Source organism: Rhodamnia argentea, chromosome 9 (assembly GCF_020921035.1).
Source record: "Rhodamnia argentea isolate NSW1041297 chromosome 9, ASM2092103v1, whole genome shotgun sequence".
In the NCBI taxonomy this organism is placed as follows: domain Eukaryota; kingdom Viridiplantae; phylum Streptophyta; class Magnoliopsida; order Myrtales; family Myrtaceae; genus Rhodamnia; species Rhodamnia argentea.
The window spans coordinates 898,320-915,796 of NC_063158.1; the positions used below are offsets into that span (position 1 = coordinate 898,320).

The 17,477-nt window shown below is 39.4% G+C and overlaps 1 protein-coding gene across 3 annotated transcripts; it reads left to right on the top strand.

Annotated features, from left to right (window-relative positions):
* Positions 1 to 2,985: 2,985 nt before the first annotated feature.
* On the top strand, positions 2,986 to 10,259 carry LOC115740877 (probable lysophospholipase BODYGUARD 3). 3 transcript variants are annotated; one of them, XM_030674514.2, is made up of 5 exons: positions 2,986 to 3,017; positions 6,013 to 6,649; positions 6,824 to 7,155; positions 7,652 to 7,851; positions 9,556 to 10,259. In XM_030674514.2, the coding sequence occupies exons 2-5, from the start codon at positions 6,061 to 6,063 to the stop codon at positions 9,878 to 9,880; spliced, it is 1,446 nt and encodes a 481-aa protein (XP_030530374.2). In that variant the 5' UTR covers positions 2,986 to 3,017; positions 6,013 to 6,060; the 3' UTR covers positions 9,881 to 10,259. The 3 variants fall into 3 exon arrangements, with proteins under 3 accessions (XP_030530374.2, XP_048141593.1, XP_030530373.2); XM_048285636.1 differs by having other exon boundaries at positions 7,606 to 7,851; positions 9,556 to 9,885; XM_030674513.2 differs by having other exon boundaries at positions 2,987 to 3,016; positions 6,016 to 6,649.
* Positions 10,260 to 17,477: the final 7,218 nt, after the last annotated feature.

The window sequence follows — 17,477 nt, forward strand, 5'->3', positions numbered from 1 at the left end:
AATGTCCTGCCTTTATGCAGAACAAGGGAAATGATGATCAATTCAGAACATTCTCTTGAGCCATGCAAGATCTGCAAAGTTCGGTAGCAGTGTAACTGTGATGGTTCTCAGGCTGGTGACCAATGGAGGATTGTGCTGATCATCTTTTAATTTGTGAAATTGTATACTTAAAGAGCATACATACATGTAAACTTATATTGAAATACCATAGTTACAATTGAAAGCAAAATTCTAGTTTTTTTTAGCAGATATGGCATGGCATCAGTTGTGGTCCATTTGTATAATTGAAGAGACAAGGAATACTTGGTTGACGACTCGACATAGATCGATTAATGAATATGGTAATATCATACGAGAGCAGCGCAGAAGCACTTCCGTTGTTCATTATATTAATTTTTTAGCTTATTCAGATTAGTCTACGAGGATAATCAAGAGGCGAAGCTATCTGTGCGACATTCACAGGCAACTAATAATGCACATACTCGTACTTGCAAAGGAGGGTATCATTCACTCCAGCGATCTTTTATCATTTCCATTGATTGCTTTAGCACATCCTATCTCAAGCCATAGACAAAGGCATCGATCATTCATTGGTTCCCATCGTCGCAGCTCCTAGCAATCGTCCTCTTGAGCTCCGACCCGACAGGCCTTGGCGAGCGACGGGTGATCCGCCGTGTCGACTCCAAAGAAGAGTCTTTGGATGGTACAAGTCAAGAATCATTATATTGATTATATTGATATCCAGCTTCTACTAAACAATGAATATGATAGGATATAAAGATATCGGACTTTAAATCTGCAGTTCACCAAACGAGAGATATGGTATAATCAAATTCATAAATTTCTTATATCTAGTCCTATTCTGACTAGAAATTTGGGCTACCAAACGCCAAAGTTTGAGAGCAAGAGACAAGAATCAGAACAAAGTAAGGCCCATAAGACTTCCGGTTGAGGTGATGGGGGTAGCTTCTCGTTTGATCTCCATCCACCAATTCCTGGGCAACAACTGCATTGGCGGCTGCTGTGGGGATGATAAGCATCCCAGAGTGAGCATTCCAATGAAATTGGGAAAGAATGCACTAGCTCGATGTGAGCATTCATGTTCAAGAATGTTACCTTGAGTTGCAATGTCAAATTGGAGATCATGAAAATTTGGAACTCTCTCTATTGTGATAAGTATATCATAAGTGCCATAAATTTCGTATGGCTCTCACTTGAGTGCTTTAACTTTTTTTTTTTTCGATCACTTAAGTGTCGTAAGTTCTAAAAAATTGTTCACTTGAGTGCCATCACTTTCAATGAATCATTTAAATGTCAATTTTTTTTAAACATTCACCCAATTACATAGCACTTGTGGTGGCCATTTTTAAAAATTTATGGTGCTCAAGTGATCGGTTGACAAGTTATATGGTACTCAAGTGATCGAAAAAAAGTTATAGCACATAAGCGAGCGCCGTATATAAATTATAACATTCAAGTGATCGAAAAAAAAAATTATAGCACTCAAATAAGCACCGTATGAAAGTTATGACACTTGTGGTGTCCTTATTCGCTCCTTATCTTTATCGGGAAATTGAACAATTTTTAGCTGGGACACTACAACTTTCTACCCGGGACCCGCCACTTTCAATGGTTTAAATTCAATTTAGTATATATACGCAAATAATTTCGCTCGTTCCCGAGCTACAACTATGATGTTGTGAATGTTGAATGGATGTGGAGATAAGTGGATGAATTTGCAGCAACACCATTTCACCTCACTTAGTAAATCAATTTTTTATGAGAACAAACTTAATATTGTGGTACTACATAAAATTGTTAGCTGTAGCTGTAGATCCAAGTACTTGGGTTGTTAATCTAGGGATGGTACTCGAGATCGAAGCAGATGTTGAAGAAGGCGAGGATGCCATTTGAGAAAAAAAAAGGCTTTCGCTAGAAAAGCTCTGATACCATGTAGAAACGTAAAATTGTATTGTTTTTTTTTTTTTTGTACATCGTTATCTCTCTTTACAGCTTCTATTTATAAGAAGTTAAGGATATAAACAAATCAACAATAAAAAAAAAAAAATCAAGGAGTGATTGCAAGAGATCCGCTGAATATTAGGAGTGATTGTTGAGTATCAGAAGTAGTTGCAAGGGATCCGCTCAATATCATGAGCAATTGCTGAATATCGGGAATGGTTGCTAGAGATCTGCTGAATATCAAATTTCGGATTTGATGAATATCAGATTCCAGATTTGGTATCCTTTGACACGAACTATGTCTTTAATGGTTTCGGCCATTGATAAACCTTGCTGCGCGGGTCGACCACCGGGGGGGCTTGAAGGCGATGCCATAAGGAGGCGAATTAGCCCTAGAGAGCGTCAAGAGATAGTCGTTTTTTCCGGAATCTGCGAGCGAGTTCCCGAACGCAAAGGAAGCGAAGCAGAAACAAAGTTCAAAAGTCAAGGAGACCACAGACAGCATCATTGGCAGTACCATTGCTACTTTGTGGACCTGGTCAATTCGGAATACAAAGCGCTTGGGCTCATTCAAATTTCATATACACATAGGTCAAGCAGTTCTTGCATTTTTATAAATCACGAACTTTCAACTCTCATTTCAATTACCCTTTGGGTTTTTTTCTTTCTTCTTTTTGGTTAGGAGTGAATTAAACTAAACTTTGGGGAGAGAGTTCTTTTTGTTTGGTGGAAGCGAGTCATTCAAGTTTTAGAGGACTCGAAGAGACAAAGTACAACGGACATGGAATTGTACCAGGAAGTGATATGCCATTACCTAATATATTAAACTAGAAGCAACTTTTGTACATTAATAAATGCATAAAATTGTTAAAGAAGGCAGTCATTTTCTGTGCCAAATGAAAACTTGGAGCTTTTCGTTCTCTTGAGACATGTCTTTAATTTCTAAACAAATGCGAGTTCGTGAATCAATTGGAGCCTTATTTTTGGAGAATGATAAGGGCAACAATAGACTTCCTAACCTTTTACACACACACACACACACACACACACACACATATATTTATATATATCGGATAATAGTCTTCGCTACTATTATCCGAGCAAAGTTAGTTGCTATTTCGCTATGTCCATGTTTTCCTTTTCATCCTCAGCTTGTACTAGAGAGCTTCAATTGGACAAAACTCTTTTGTGAATTGATGTAAGGGGCAAAGCCAGTTTATATTGATTGGAAAACTTATTTGATTTGAATTGTTTCCTTTGTTAAATGGTCAAATTTGATATAGTAAGATAAGCCAGCAATAGTTGTTTGTGAGGATAACTGTCCAAAAAGTTTTAAACCTATTATACGGTAGCCAATTTAGTTCTAAACATTTCAATTGTGCCAATTTAGTCCTAATATTTTTGGCAATGTCTTAATTTATTCCTAAACTTTTTATTTGGATGATTGGTCGGAAGGACTATAGTGGCAAATCGTCAAAAAGTTTATGACTAATTTAGCAAACTATTAAAAGATTTATGACTAAATTGACACAACTAAAAGAGTTAGGACCAAGATGTAAAATCGTTACTATGTTTAGGATTAAATTGATATAATTGCAAGATTTAAGACTGAATTGATCACCGCACAATAGGTTTATGATTTTTTTAACAATTTAGTTCGTGCAATCTTGTCCTCCCACACGTAAGCCAAAACTTGATGCCGGATTTACGCTAAATGTCGTCCGATGACAAAGTTAGGCAAAGCTCATTAAATGCGTGGCATAAGTGGATGTGCTATAAATGTGATTTGGACTATGGATTTTTGCCCGCGACATTTCAACATGTGGCACCGCCTGATTGGTCAGCACTACTACATGTTCACTCTAAAGATGATTTTCCACTTAGTCAAGCATTTAGGTCGGAATGAGCAATCTCTTGCTTGACCGTTGCTTCTATTAATTTAAGGAAGACGGTATAGGGTTGGCCATTGGCCTTAATTACCCCATTTCTTTCCTTGGCGGACGGTTGTCTTGTTTTCTCCAATCGCTATCGGTGCACATTTGCTAATACGGTAAATCATGAACTTGCTTCATCTAGAAAGTGGAGAATTTTGTTTTCCTACGACAATGCTTAAACTTTCATTAAGAATGGGGTTATGACTTATAAGTAGAGTCTAACGTTAGCAGAATCTCTAATAGATGAGTAGCAGTATTTCTTCCAAATTTTATTTTTCATGAATTCTTACGGCAAAAATGGCATGTGCAAATTGATAAACGATGCTAAAACGGGGTATTAATCACTCGGACAAGTGCACGCATTCGGATGAAGGTAACAATGTGCAATCTACATGCAATGCACGTGTCATTTGTGGGAAAATTGTCTGAAAAAATCCTAAACTTATTGTACATCGATCAATGCAATCCTAAACCTTTTAATTATATCAATTTAGGCCCGAAACTTTTGACAATTTATCAATTTAGTTCTAAACCTTTAAATTGTGTCAATTTAATCATAAATCATTTTTGCGGTTTGGCCAATTTAGTCCTAAACATAAATTGGCAAAAATGACTACAATGACAAAATTATCAAAATGTTTCGGACTAAAGTGACAAATATTCAAAAGGTTTAGAATTACATCGGGGCACAATTGAAAGGTTATAATTAAATTGTCCGCCGTACAATAAATTTAGGACTTTTTGGATAATTATCTCTATCATTGGTCGTAGTAATTTCTCTTTTCACCGCTAAAGCAAGGTTTCAAGACCACCCCAAAACAAACCCAAACCCCAACCCATTCCATCTCTCCCCATTTTGATTATCATAACTACAATTTCGTAGAGAAAGAAGAAGATGTCCTAATGAGAACCATACGTGCAAAACGAAGTAAGTGATCCTTACATCTTCCATCTAGTTAGGGCGGTGGCGATCGATGATGGGCTCCAGAGAGAAGCGAGCAATAAATAAGGTTTGGGGCACCTATACGCTTTGACAAAGTGCTCCTCGACATTTATGAGTTTGGACATCTGGAATTCCTTTTTTAACCTTGTAGTAATAATTTCACCAAATAGGATGAGGGAAAAAAGAAAAAGAAAAAGGTGGAGGGTGACCCTACTCGAAACAAGAACAAGAAACTATGGTCATATATCAATCGAAGTACGAAAACGCAAAAGGAAGAAATTGATTTCTTCTTGAGCTTATGGAAGTGTGTGATTGTCTTCTTGATGGAGAAGAAAGCTTGTGGCCAGAGAGCGAGCATTTCCGCCAAAAGGGAGTCTTAACTAATGTTTTTCTTCCCCAGGATGCTCAACCACCACCTACTTTTTCCTTCATTTCCCTCCTCCTCCTCCCCCTCCCCCTCCAACAACAAGCCATGTTCAATTTAACAAACGAGTACATTTTTTTGCCCTAGTGTGTCTCTCAACTCTCTCTCTCCCTCTCTCTCAACCAACACAAGAGGAAAGAAGATGCATTACAAGAAATCCTAGGCTCATTTATGACCGTCGTTTGTGGCAAAAAGGAGATGAACTTTAATCTTTACGTGGGGTTCGATGGCAAAAGACCGTTTTTTTTTTCAATCAAGTTATCTTCATCCGGTGTTTAATCTTTCAGCTCAATCACATTTTAAAAAACAAGTAAATCCCGTGTCGTATAACTGGTCTAATCATAATTTTGTTGTTGTTGTTGTTGTTGCGATGGACTTAGTATAGGCAGTGCCAAAAAAATGAAGCTGGGATAATTCCAAGAGAGGCATTCCCACACGCATTCACCACGCAAGACAGTAGACACCCCAATATTAACCTACCGAACTATTCGCATGACTTACGGTGGGTCGTTTCCTGTGCTAGGGTCGTCATTTCATTTGGCGACCCCAGAGCCAAACCAAACGACAAACCGAGCTCCATTTCTCCCGTCGTTTTCAGGCCCCCCCCCTCCCCCCACAAAGTATTTGCGCGTTATTAAGAGGGGATGGGATCAACAACACCCACAAGACACACCCAAAGAGATCGAACCCTACTACTCACACACGCCATGAATCATCGCTCCTCACCACTGTCATCACTTTCGTCTTAGCACACCCACAAATAGACAGTGCTCTCTACTTCTTGTATAGGAACCAGTATGGCTTCGATCGCCAAAACCGTACCCACGCCGGCGCGCATTGGGATGGCCGTGATCGACGTCGTGAGCTTCGTGGTGTTCTCCCTCCTGGACGTCCTCGACGTGGTCCTGTGCTTCGCCTACCGGGTGGCGGACTTCTTCGTCGAGTCGGAGTGGAAGCCATGCTACTGCTCATCGCCGAGGGCGGCTATTGCCACCAATGGCGGCGGCGACATCCTGGTCTCTGGGCAAGGCGAGTCCAAGATCGTCCGCATGATGAGCTCGAGCAAGGTCCAGATGGAGGACGTCTCTGACACGCTCTACGCGCGGGCCTCCCGGGTGTCCGAGGTCTCCAGCTCCGCTGTTAAGAGGCTCAATAGCCACAACCGCAGAAACCACGCGGGTCATAATCATAAGAAGAAGACCGGCAGTCCTGGGGCCCGGTCAAGCTTCGTGGTGAATTCCACGGTTGTCGAGATGATTCACGGAAGGATGGTCGGGCAGAAGTCGCAGCCGATTCCGAGGTGGTCGGATTGCGATTGCCAACTTTGCAATTCCTGGTCGTCTTCTAGCAGCACGACCCTCTACGTCAAATCCGCCGGCGGTGAAGGCAAGTTTTCTTTTCTGCTGCGATTTGACATGCATTCGATGCGTATAATCCTGGCCAAAAAGAAAAAATACGAGCATAATATCTTCTTCTCTACAGGGACCACTTTGCGTTACTGATCTTTCGTAGGATTTGTGAACGTGGGCTCATTGCTATGTTTTCTTTTTCTTGTTTCAGGTGGCAAGGCACGTGAGGATGTTGTGTTCATCCACGGCTTCATTTCCTCGTCAGCATTCTGGACGGAGACCCTGTTCCCGAACTTCTCCAAGGAGGCGAGCTCGATGTACCGGTTCTTCGCGGTCGACCTCCTGGGGTTCGGGAGGAGCCCAAAGCCGGCCGAGTCCCTGTACACGCTCAAGGAGCATGTGGACATGATCGAGAAGTCGGTGTTAGAGCCGCACAAGGTCAAGTCCTTCCACATTGTGGCTCATTCTTTAGGTTGCATTTTGGCCCTCGCCCTCGCGGTTCGGCACCCTAACTCGGTCAAGTCCTTAACTCTACTCGCACCGGTAAGTTAGGTTGTACTCAGAATCATCATATTAATTGGTCTGCATTCAACCTATTTTCCTATATATGATTGACTTATGCGGGAAATTGAATCGTGATATATCGACAATACCGATTAATGTTGACCATAGCTAGCTTCGATTATTTAAAGGATTTGGCTGAAGGAATTTAAGATGCTATCTGATCCGAATCATTGATTGCAAGAGGACATTCCAATTATTTTTTAGAATCACAAAATTTACGAAAGTAATTTAGATAGGCCGAGTTCTTGATGCATCTTGAGGTCAACTGAACTTTTAGATCTTATGAATCTCACGTAGAAGTCAAGGAAGCTCATCTTACTATCAATACAGGCGGCTCAAGAGTGCATGCACCCGGTCTATACTTTATTCAGCTAAGATTTGATCTTTGTGACTTAGTGTTGCCTTCATATCGTCTTAAACTCACGGTACAACAAATCTTTATGCCTAAACATGGACCCGTCGCTCTGCGACGCAGCCCTATTTTCCAGTGCCGGAGGGAGAAGAAGCGACGCAATACGTGATGAGAAGGGTCGCTCCGAGGCGCGTGTGGCCGTTGATCACCTTCGGGGCGTCGATGGCTTGCTGGTACGAGCACGTCAGCCGTACGATTTGCCTGCTCATATGCAAGAACCACCGGTTGTGGGAATTTCTCATCAAGCTAGTCACCAGAAACAGGTAACCCTCTTGCTCTACCAACTTCCTATTTCGAATCAAGCTCACTCAACCTCTCTCTCTCTTTATATTTCCCTCTTTATAGAAAAAAAAAGGGGGGGCAAAAAAGGGTTTTAATATATTTAATTTTCCAATCTCAACCTTTTTCTATTTTTCTTTTTAAAGAAATAAATAAAGGGGCTTTATTTTATATTCTTATCGACCTTTTGGAAAGATTGAGGCAGATGTTATTTTTTCCTTGTTCAGTTCACTGCCAGTGACTTTCGTTATTCTTCCAAGACAAGTCACTGAACTACCCAATTCTGGTCAACAAATGTTGGGTAGGCTACACTTGCCTTTATATTATAGATAGATAGGTGTAGAAAGATGCATATATGGTTGATGCTCGCTTGAAGCATAAGAGTCTTGCCTACCCTAGATATTCTTTTAGGAGTTAATTTTTTTTAGGGCGAGAGTGTTCTCAGTGAATTAGTCAGTACAGTTATTCGCAAACGAAACTGGTGATGTGATTTAAGTAAATATCAAAGTTTTGCGAACCTGGAATATGTATAGGTCATTAAATCCTCCTTATTGTCTCTTTAATTTTATACTTGACAGTTCGATAGATGCTGAATCTCAACATAAGCGTGAGAGGAAGTATAACAACGTTCAAATAGTAACACAGAGTTTTCATATGAAAACTTATGGATTTGTTGGACCAGTTGGCCCCTCCAGCTGTTTGTACAAGTCTAGTGCAAAGCTTTGGAGAGGTGTCGACCCATGTTGACCGATTTGGTCGGTCCTTGTCAGAATATTGGATTTGCCCCTTGCCCTCGGGGTTGTCCCGTCAGATTAGTTAGTGGGGCCTACCTTATTTCTTTTCTCCCCCCGTCAATGTGGGGCCCAACACGAAAACATAATAGTCATAGCCCCACGTCGTTAAAAGTGGGTGGTCGAGCATCACCATTAATGTCGTCGACAATCATGCTAGAATCGTGGCAATCAGGACATCACAAAGAGGAGCGAGCTTGCTTGCAATAATTTTGAGGTTCAATTGAATGATGGAATACGACCTTGTCCTTCGTCCTTTATAATTTATTTTTTCGTGTTTTATTGTTAGAAGCCAAAAAAAAAAAAAAATCTAACCTTTACGGAGATAGCAAAATAGAGAGTAGGGTCTTTCAATTACTTCTTATTCTTTTCTCTTCATTATTATTATTATTATTGTTGTTGTTGTTGTTGTTGAGGTGCACGTTAAATCTTGGATCATTTGATCTATGTCTCCAGTTATGTCATCCTCTGCTCCGACACATATAGCCATGCAACTAATGGTAACTAAATGAACAAGAAAGATATTATCAGTGTTGGGTCGTTCAACATTCGTAATTATTTTTCTGTAGCAATAAGTGAACTATGAAATAAGATGCTTAACAAAGTTCGAAGAAGTCGAGCAAAGCAACTCATGATGCTGTCTATTTTGATTGTTCGGTACATGCAATAACTATGAAGGGAAACCCTTGGTTTAAGATTGAACAAGCACAATCCAGGAAAGTCTAGGAAAGCGAGAAAAGTAGTTGAAAGTTAATGAGGGAGGCACTGAAGTTTTCACACTCTAGGTCAATCTAGCAGAGCCATCACATCTCGAGAAATATATTCGTAGGACGGTGGAGACTCCATATCTTTGTGTTAACGTCTCTATCCTTGGGTTACTGAGATGTTTCCCTTCAGGCTCAGGACATACTTGGTCGAAGGTTTCTGCTGCCACACCCACAACGCGGCGTGGCACACCCTCCACAACATCATCTGCGGCACGGCCGGGAAGCTCGACGCCTACCTCGACGCCGTCCGAGACCGCGTGAACTGCGAGATCAACATCTTCCACGGCAAGGGCGACGAGGTGATCCCCGTGGAGTGCACCCATGACGTGAAGAGGCGGCTGCGCCGGGCCAACGTGAAGGTGATGGAGCGGGAGGATCACATCACGATTGTCGTCGGGAGGCAGAAGGAGTTCGCGAGGGAGCTGGAGGAGATCTGGGGGAGATCGAGGGGTTAAGTGAAGGCCACGGCTTGTGTGGAAAGAGCAATTCCGCAATGTAGGGACGGATATAAGTTGCCCAAAGAGATCCCAAGGCCTTCACTATCATCATCTATTGTTTTTTTTTCTTCCTTTCTTTTCTCAACGGGTCAAGCTTCTAATGGAGCATTATATATACATATATATCGTACCATTGCCAAGTATAAATATATGTATGGGCGTGTAGGACTTTAGATGACCATTTTCGTTATATTAAAAGAAAAATTATGATAGAACATCATCATGTTTGGCCTGGTTTAAGGAGGCATCTTCGTTTCCTTATGTTTTTATTTTTTGTGGAGCTTGTGTTGCCATATTGTTTGACGAAAGAATGAAAAATAATCGCAGTCAACTCTTACGTAACGGGGGTTCTCTTTCATATGTAATTGTAGTTCTCCTCACCTTTTGCTTTAGGAATGACTAGGACGCAAATGACAACACTTTTGGAGTAGAAATTCGTTTGGTTGTGCGATTTCATTTTTCTACTTTTGGACCATTTTTTTGTTTGTTTTAGAAGTAGTTTTGGAGTCACTTGAGGAAAAAAAAAAAAAAAACTACTAGCCTGACAATCTAATAATATTGTCATTATTTTCGACCCTATGATTTTTTAATTAATAAGTGTTTTATGCAAAACACGCAGTGATGGTGTGTAGATCTATGGTCAGAATAACCGACATTATTATTAAACTATTAGGGAAATATTTTTCTAAAAAAATTTACTTCTCTCCATAAGTAGAATAATCAACTTCTGATCGGAAGTTGATTTCTAGAGTAGAAGTATTGCCATGCGCGATCTAAATTGTGTGTTTAGTCTACCCATTTTTAGGATGTTTTGATTTCTTTTTCGATCTTAATCATTTGCTCCTAAGTCCCGATGCAGACACACATCGCGGGATGTGTCTATTAACTCCAATTGTCCAATTCAAGAGCTTTCGAAATGAAGATTCAAGTGTCTTTTTGTTCTTTTTTTTTTTTTTTTTGAAGAAAAGAGTGAAAGTTTTAGGGAAAAATCTCTTAACAATGTATAGTGATATCGACCAAGAGGATGAGAGATTATTTTTCAAAAAGCTAAGAGAATATACTTCTAAGATCTTATTTTTGTAGTGCAGATATTACAAAATAGACTTTACATATACAATATATTTACAGAAAAATTCTACTCGTACATATATATATATATATATATATCTAATGTATGTACATGGAGCAATATGAAGAGAAAATTTGACTGTGTCATCGCAATATAATACACCACAGAGAGTAAAGTTACTTCGCTGCCAACTAATATTACTTCCAGTAAAATTCTATGACCTATGTGATGACATTGTCACTGTTTCCATATAAGTTGAATGTGCAACAGTAGAGAATGAACTATGGTAAAGAAACATACGCAAATAATGTTAGGTATAAATCCCATGTGAAGCACGCATGAATATGGTAGTCACTATGGTGATATTGGCAACAACCCAAAATTCTCTCGGTCGTAATGCTTACAAGACACGGCGTCGGGCAAAGATGTAACTCTCAATTCGGCGTAGGTACAAGTGCCCATCATTAATTTCGTTGCCATGCTTTCAATCAGATCTTTGCAACCTTGTTGGAGGGATGTGGAATGTGGACCCCGCGTGTCCTCTATATGTCAATTTTCATAAGTTGAATTTAGTGCATATAATTGCTGCTCGAGCACGTAATTAACAGTTTTCAACTCTTTTGAAATGCTAATAGGCATGCGGCCTAACTCATGAAGGAATTGAGAGTGTAGACGCTAATATCATAGATACGGGGTTCGATTCTCACGCTTTGTAAAAAGATAAAGTAAAAATCGAAAAGAGGAGAATTAAAGATAGAATAGATAAAAAAAAAAAACGGCTTTTGAAATATCATCCCTATTGTACTCATAATTTTAGGTAGTTCGTCTTCAATAAATTGATGGGTCGATCTCAAGCATTAATTGTCCATTTTCATTCGGGTCAGAATGGTCGTACGACCATGTCCTTGGGAGATATATCATAACATGAGAATTGGGATTCTCTTTCCTCATCTCCACTTACGAAATACCGGTGTCCTAATGGCCGATTAACTCCTAAATAAGGATGCTTCCCATCTGAGAACGACGTATCGAGTCATCTCGTGTATTAATTACGCCTATACTTATTATTAAAATATATTTTGAGTTTGAGCCCAAAGTGAAACTGTGAATATTCCGAATCGAATATTTTATGGACGTTCAAAATCGAGCAAAATATATTATGCATGTTTTTGATATCTTTTGGCAAGAGGATAAGATTTTGAAAGATTAGTTATATTCTTTCTTGGATATACTCGGATGTGCATAAATTTGTGAAGTCTATCTTGGATCGTTATCAACTAGGACGTTTGTTGAAGTTTAATTACTGAGCAGAATACAAGAAAAAGGACAACTTGGGCCAGAGAAAGAATAAAATATTCTTTCCTAGTTCCTGTGGAGGTGACGATCAAAATTTGAAAAGTGCCATGTGGACTTGAAGATAATATTTCGGTCAAGCTTGGGTTTCCTATGTATATGCTTCCCGAACTTGGCCGTGGGTGTGCTTAATAAAAAAAAGGACGCCATTGTTGAGATATTCAAGTCTTGAAGAAGCGCCGCTTATGTGAGTGCTTGTGCGTGGGTCTTCTCATTGTTCATCCGACGAGTAAAGTTTATTCCGCGGAATTACATCAAATATTCAAGTGTCAAAACCGATTAAATCTTGTGAGTCTAAGATTTGTTTTAATTCTTTTACGAGATTGAGAGATTATTTCGTTAGGAATTGGGGGCTAAACATTATGTGCTTTCTTGGATGTAATTGAGGTTTGGGAAACATTGTGAGTGTTTGAGTTACTCGCTTTGATCTGTAATCTACGTGTATCGCTCATTCTGTAGTGAAATTCCTTCCTGCTCTCTCCGTGTATATAGGTCTCTACGACCGAACCACGTACATCCGATGTCCAATTTATTTTATTGTTCTGTCTATTTATTGTTCGATCGTTTGGTTTCGCGCAACACTTATGACCGACAAATCCAGCTTGCTCAAATGGGTCCACGACCACGACGGCGATTCATTACCATTGCTAAATCTGGGGGTACGTCATGTAGCTTCGAACCATACTACAATGTCCACCCTAATGAAAGTTGTGTTGCAATTAGAACTTATTCGAAAAAATTACAAGTTCCCTACGAAAGAAGCATAATGTCACAACTTGTAAGGGAAGATATATAGCTCGGATAGGACTAAGAACTCTCTTATGGACATGTTAGGTGGACCACCAACATTGACTAGTGGTGAGCGCAGATATACGATTAGAAAGGATCTTTTGCGCAAAAGACTGTTCGAAAATGGTGTTGGGTGACCTACAGAAACCGGCAAAGACAGAAAGAGTGAGATTACCGCTGTCCGTGTCGGCACGCCTAATGTCCGAGCTGTTTTTTTTTTTTTTTTCGGTGGAGGAAGCAAATCTAGCACAGATTAGCTGTGCCGAGTACGATAAAAATAAGCATATTGGTGCGGATGCTGCTCAAGACGTGGTTGGAGTTTTGCAACGTCTTTCTAGATTCGGACAGACCCGAGTTGAAATTGATTTCGTCTCATGCATCGAATCAAAGCTAGAGTTTGAGAAGTTGCGGTCGCTCACATGCATGTTCCGGTTTACTTCGACTTTGTATTCTCGTTGTTTGATGGCCTCGGGCCTCTTTCATCCTAAAAGTTATTTAAAAGAATGAGACTTTCCTTTACACTAGTAAGCCAACCACCAGTCTCTTCCACAATAGATGTGGGATAGCCCCAACACTTATCTCCTAACAAAACCATTGATTCATGGATGAGATGAGAGTGGGTCCTCCACATTGACCGAACGACAGTGAAATGAGTCCATGTACAAAACTCTTACCATAATTTCGTAAGATCGCAGAACAAATTTGATTGATTAGAGAAGCACGATATATATTCTAAAGCCGACCCGAGTTGGACATAGTGTTCGATACAAGTATCCCTAAGATAACAACCTTTGTGATCTAAATTAAAAAATCGTGAGGTCGGAAATAATGACAATCTTGTCAGATCGCCATAGTAGCGGATCCCATCTCAAAATAGCCATAATGTGTCACATGTCATCAACCTTTCTGAAAGTGGGTGCAACCGAATTGACGGGTTTGGACTCGAGCTTCCTCTTAGTGATCTCCTTATACGAAGGTATTGAGCTTATGTTACACGCTCCCACAAATGGTATTAGAGCCAATGTTTGATTGGTGGCTACTCCCAAGAGGTATCGCCATTCCGTTCGGAAAGCCTTCGTGGTTCGATCTGACGGAAGAAATCTAGAGTATGGGCATTGAGGTTTAGAAACATGGTCTTGTTGGCGGCCACTCTTGGCAAATCTTTCTAGATAAAGGTATCAAACTTTTGATGCGCGCTCCGAACATATGGACTGGCGGCGCAAATTCTCTGTCAACTACGGAAAAGGAGAGAAACTTCATATAAGAATTGCGAAACTCCTCGGCTGCAAGAGCTTGTCAAGACAAGTGGCCTAGTTCGATGATTCATTTTGTCTAATCTATTTGGGTGCATGCCCAAAAGCCCTTAATTGTGAGACGAGTCATGGCCCATAACCATGTGTCCTCTCGTCCCAAACTCCCAACCGATAAAAGACTCGCACAATCTCGAGGAAGAAAAAGCCAATGGTAGGGCTGTTTTCAGTCTTATTGGGCAGCGGATTGCACAATCTCCAACTGGGAGTTGAGTTAGACGTAGTATGATGCGACAACATGATTTGCATCGCTTGGTAAAACATGAAAACATTTAGGGCTCAATTGGTAATATTAAAAGGTTTAAGACTGTATTAGCAAAACTTAATAGGTTTAGAACTTTTTGGATAATTTTACCTGGTTCGACAATGCTATGTGTACACATGTTTGGGACTCTATAATGGTATCGAATCCATGTTGACATATCATACAAGAAAGGCATCTGTACCCTTCCTTTAAACTTTGACTTTTATGTGGTGCCTTCTCTTTTGCTTTGCTTTCCTTTCTCTTTTACGACCTCCTTTTTTCAATTAAAGGGTCGTGGCGTCTACACACAAAGTCAAAGAAAAAGACAAGGGGAAGGCCCAGTTCTTCAAAAGAATATTAAAAATAATTTCATTCTAATCTTGCCCTAAGACATGATTTAGAAAGCGGTCACTCATGCATCGTTGACGAAAAATTGCGACGGGGTTCAATTTTCGAGAATGTCTCTTCTTAGGCCCCGATGCGTAATTGGACGGCTAAACATGATTAGCTTTTAAGCCCAAGGTCAATACTTTGCATAATGGTTTTGCCGTTTTCAACTACACGTAAGGAAAAGGAAGGAAGAAAAATCCCAAATTGGCCCTCGAAATGGACGAAAAATGTCGATTTGCCACCTCGTACCCAATTCGCATCGATGAGCTCGTGAGTTAATCGACAAATGTGTCGATCATTCACCCATCTACTAACGCGGAAAATACAATAGAACTCTGGAATTTGCCATATGACTTTTTATTTTTTAGGAGATCGACAGGGATAGAGGGGAAAGAAAAATGGGAAAATCTTGATGTTTTATGGAGTCAAATCTTGATTAGTCAAAAGCTTAGTGTTTCGAGACACTGGCTTCACGTGCGCATTGACGCTTGAAAGTTGGGTTCTCAACACTATCATGTGTGGAAAAAAACAATCTACTTTATGTCAGTCCCACGAAATTTAAGAAGCAACAGGCTTGGAGTTCATTTTACAAAACAACGATTTCTTTTTCTCTATTTGTCTGTTCTTTCGTTCCCCGGAACAGAAATCTGTTTATGTACGTTATTTCATTCTTCTGTTCCTCGGAACAGATCAGTGATCGAGAATTAGATTTGGAATAAAAATAAGAAGTAAAAAAAGGTACTTTTTTGTTCCTAGCAACAAAAAGAGAAACAAGATCATTTTAAAGAAATAAACTCAACGTAACTCGACCTGAGTCGGGCCATGCTAGATTCAGTTCAGGTTCCCTTCCGCCGCGCCCCCCCCCCCCGGCGTTTTGCAGAAGACTATTTACACTTTTAGCTTCCGCAATATACTTGTCATCAAAATAATGTCATGATAAAATCAAATCGAATTAACTTCTATGTTAAAAAGAAGATGTGTTTTTCTTTCAACACCCTCGAATATATTTTACAGAAGACATATCAAAATTTTCAATGCAACATGAAAGAATTGACAACAATGGAAGGACACTTAAAGTCATATTTGAATGCTTTGCATCTACATGTATGAATCATGTTAACACTTGAGTTTTATTAAGTCTTATTTTTTGTTTATCGGAGGTGGGTGTGGTGGGAGTCCACGAGGAGGGTGGAGTTATATAATAGTAATTTTTGGATTGAACTTTTAAATATTACCTTTTGATTAATTATGGTGCTTTTTTAGAACTCTTGGGAATGTAGATGAGAAGGGAAGAAGAAGAAGAAGAAGTGCAGAAATAAAAAAACCCATCCCAAGCTGTTAAACTATCCGAAATCATTTACTCGTTACTCAGCCCGACCCAACCCGAACTAACCAAAAATCCTGAAAATTTCAGGTGAGCTCTGGTATTTTTGACACCCCTACTCATTCATACATTGGATTTTCTGATGCCATCTTAGAATATCTTGATCAGTAAAGTCCTTACAAAAGTCTAGTTTTATCCAAACACGAATTATTAAATATGCATTGATATTTTTATAATTGAATGAAAAAAAAAACTGAAAACAAAATTTTTTAGGTTCCTACCAAACGCATTCATGTTCTTTTTCATTCCTAAAATAGAAATTTTGTGCACTTACCAATACATTCTTCTGCTCAGTAATTCATCCAGAAAATAGAAATCAAAAAAATTTATTTTTGAATAGAAATTGTTTTCAGTAACAGAAATGTTACCAAATGCACCCGAAGATATCCAATTATTTGCTATTTTCACTAGATAAATAACATAAGCTCCGAGGGATTTCTATGGTTTCTCGAGGGACCGATTAATCGTTGTAAAAACATCATATGCGAGTGCCTTTTATCTTATCTCCTAAGGAATTTGGTGTACCTCGCAAATATTTCGAAGGTTTCTAATGAGCATTCCAGATTTGTTTTCTTGTGATTCAATGGTTGCTGATTTCCAAAGATCTGATTCTCAGGATATGTATTCATGAGGAAGATTCACAAGCAATATCTCACGTGTTATTTATACAGGTAAAATCACACATCTTAACAATAAAAATTTCCATTATAAACAGGAAATAGCGCAAGACGGATACATATGCCGTGCGAACCTTAAAATCAACAAGATCTTGTTAAATACTTTCTCCTATAACAAAATAGTAAGGAAAGAGTACAATTTTCAATGTACAAACTGCTTTGCACGATAAGATTTTTGGAAATCGCAATCTTTTTTATTGATTAATGCTTGATATATAATGTCTGATCTCGAGACCGCTCTTTATTTCTTACCCCCTTTGTACCTGCATTACGAAAATATCAATGTTCAGATTACTCATCTTTTATATTAAACCAGTTTCTAATCAAGAACGAGGATCT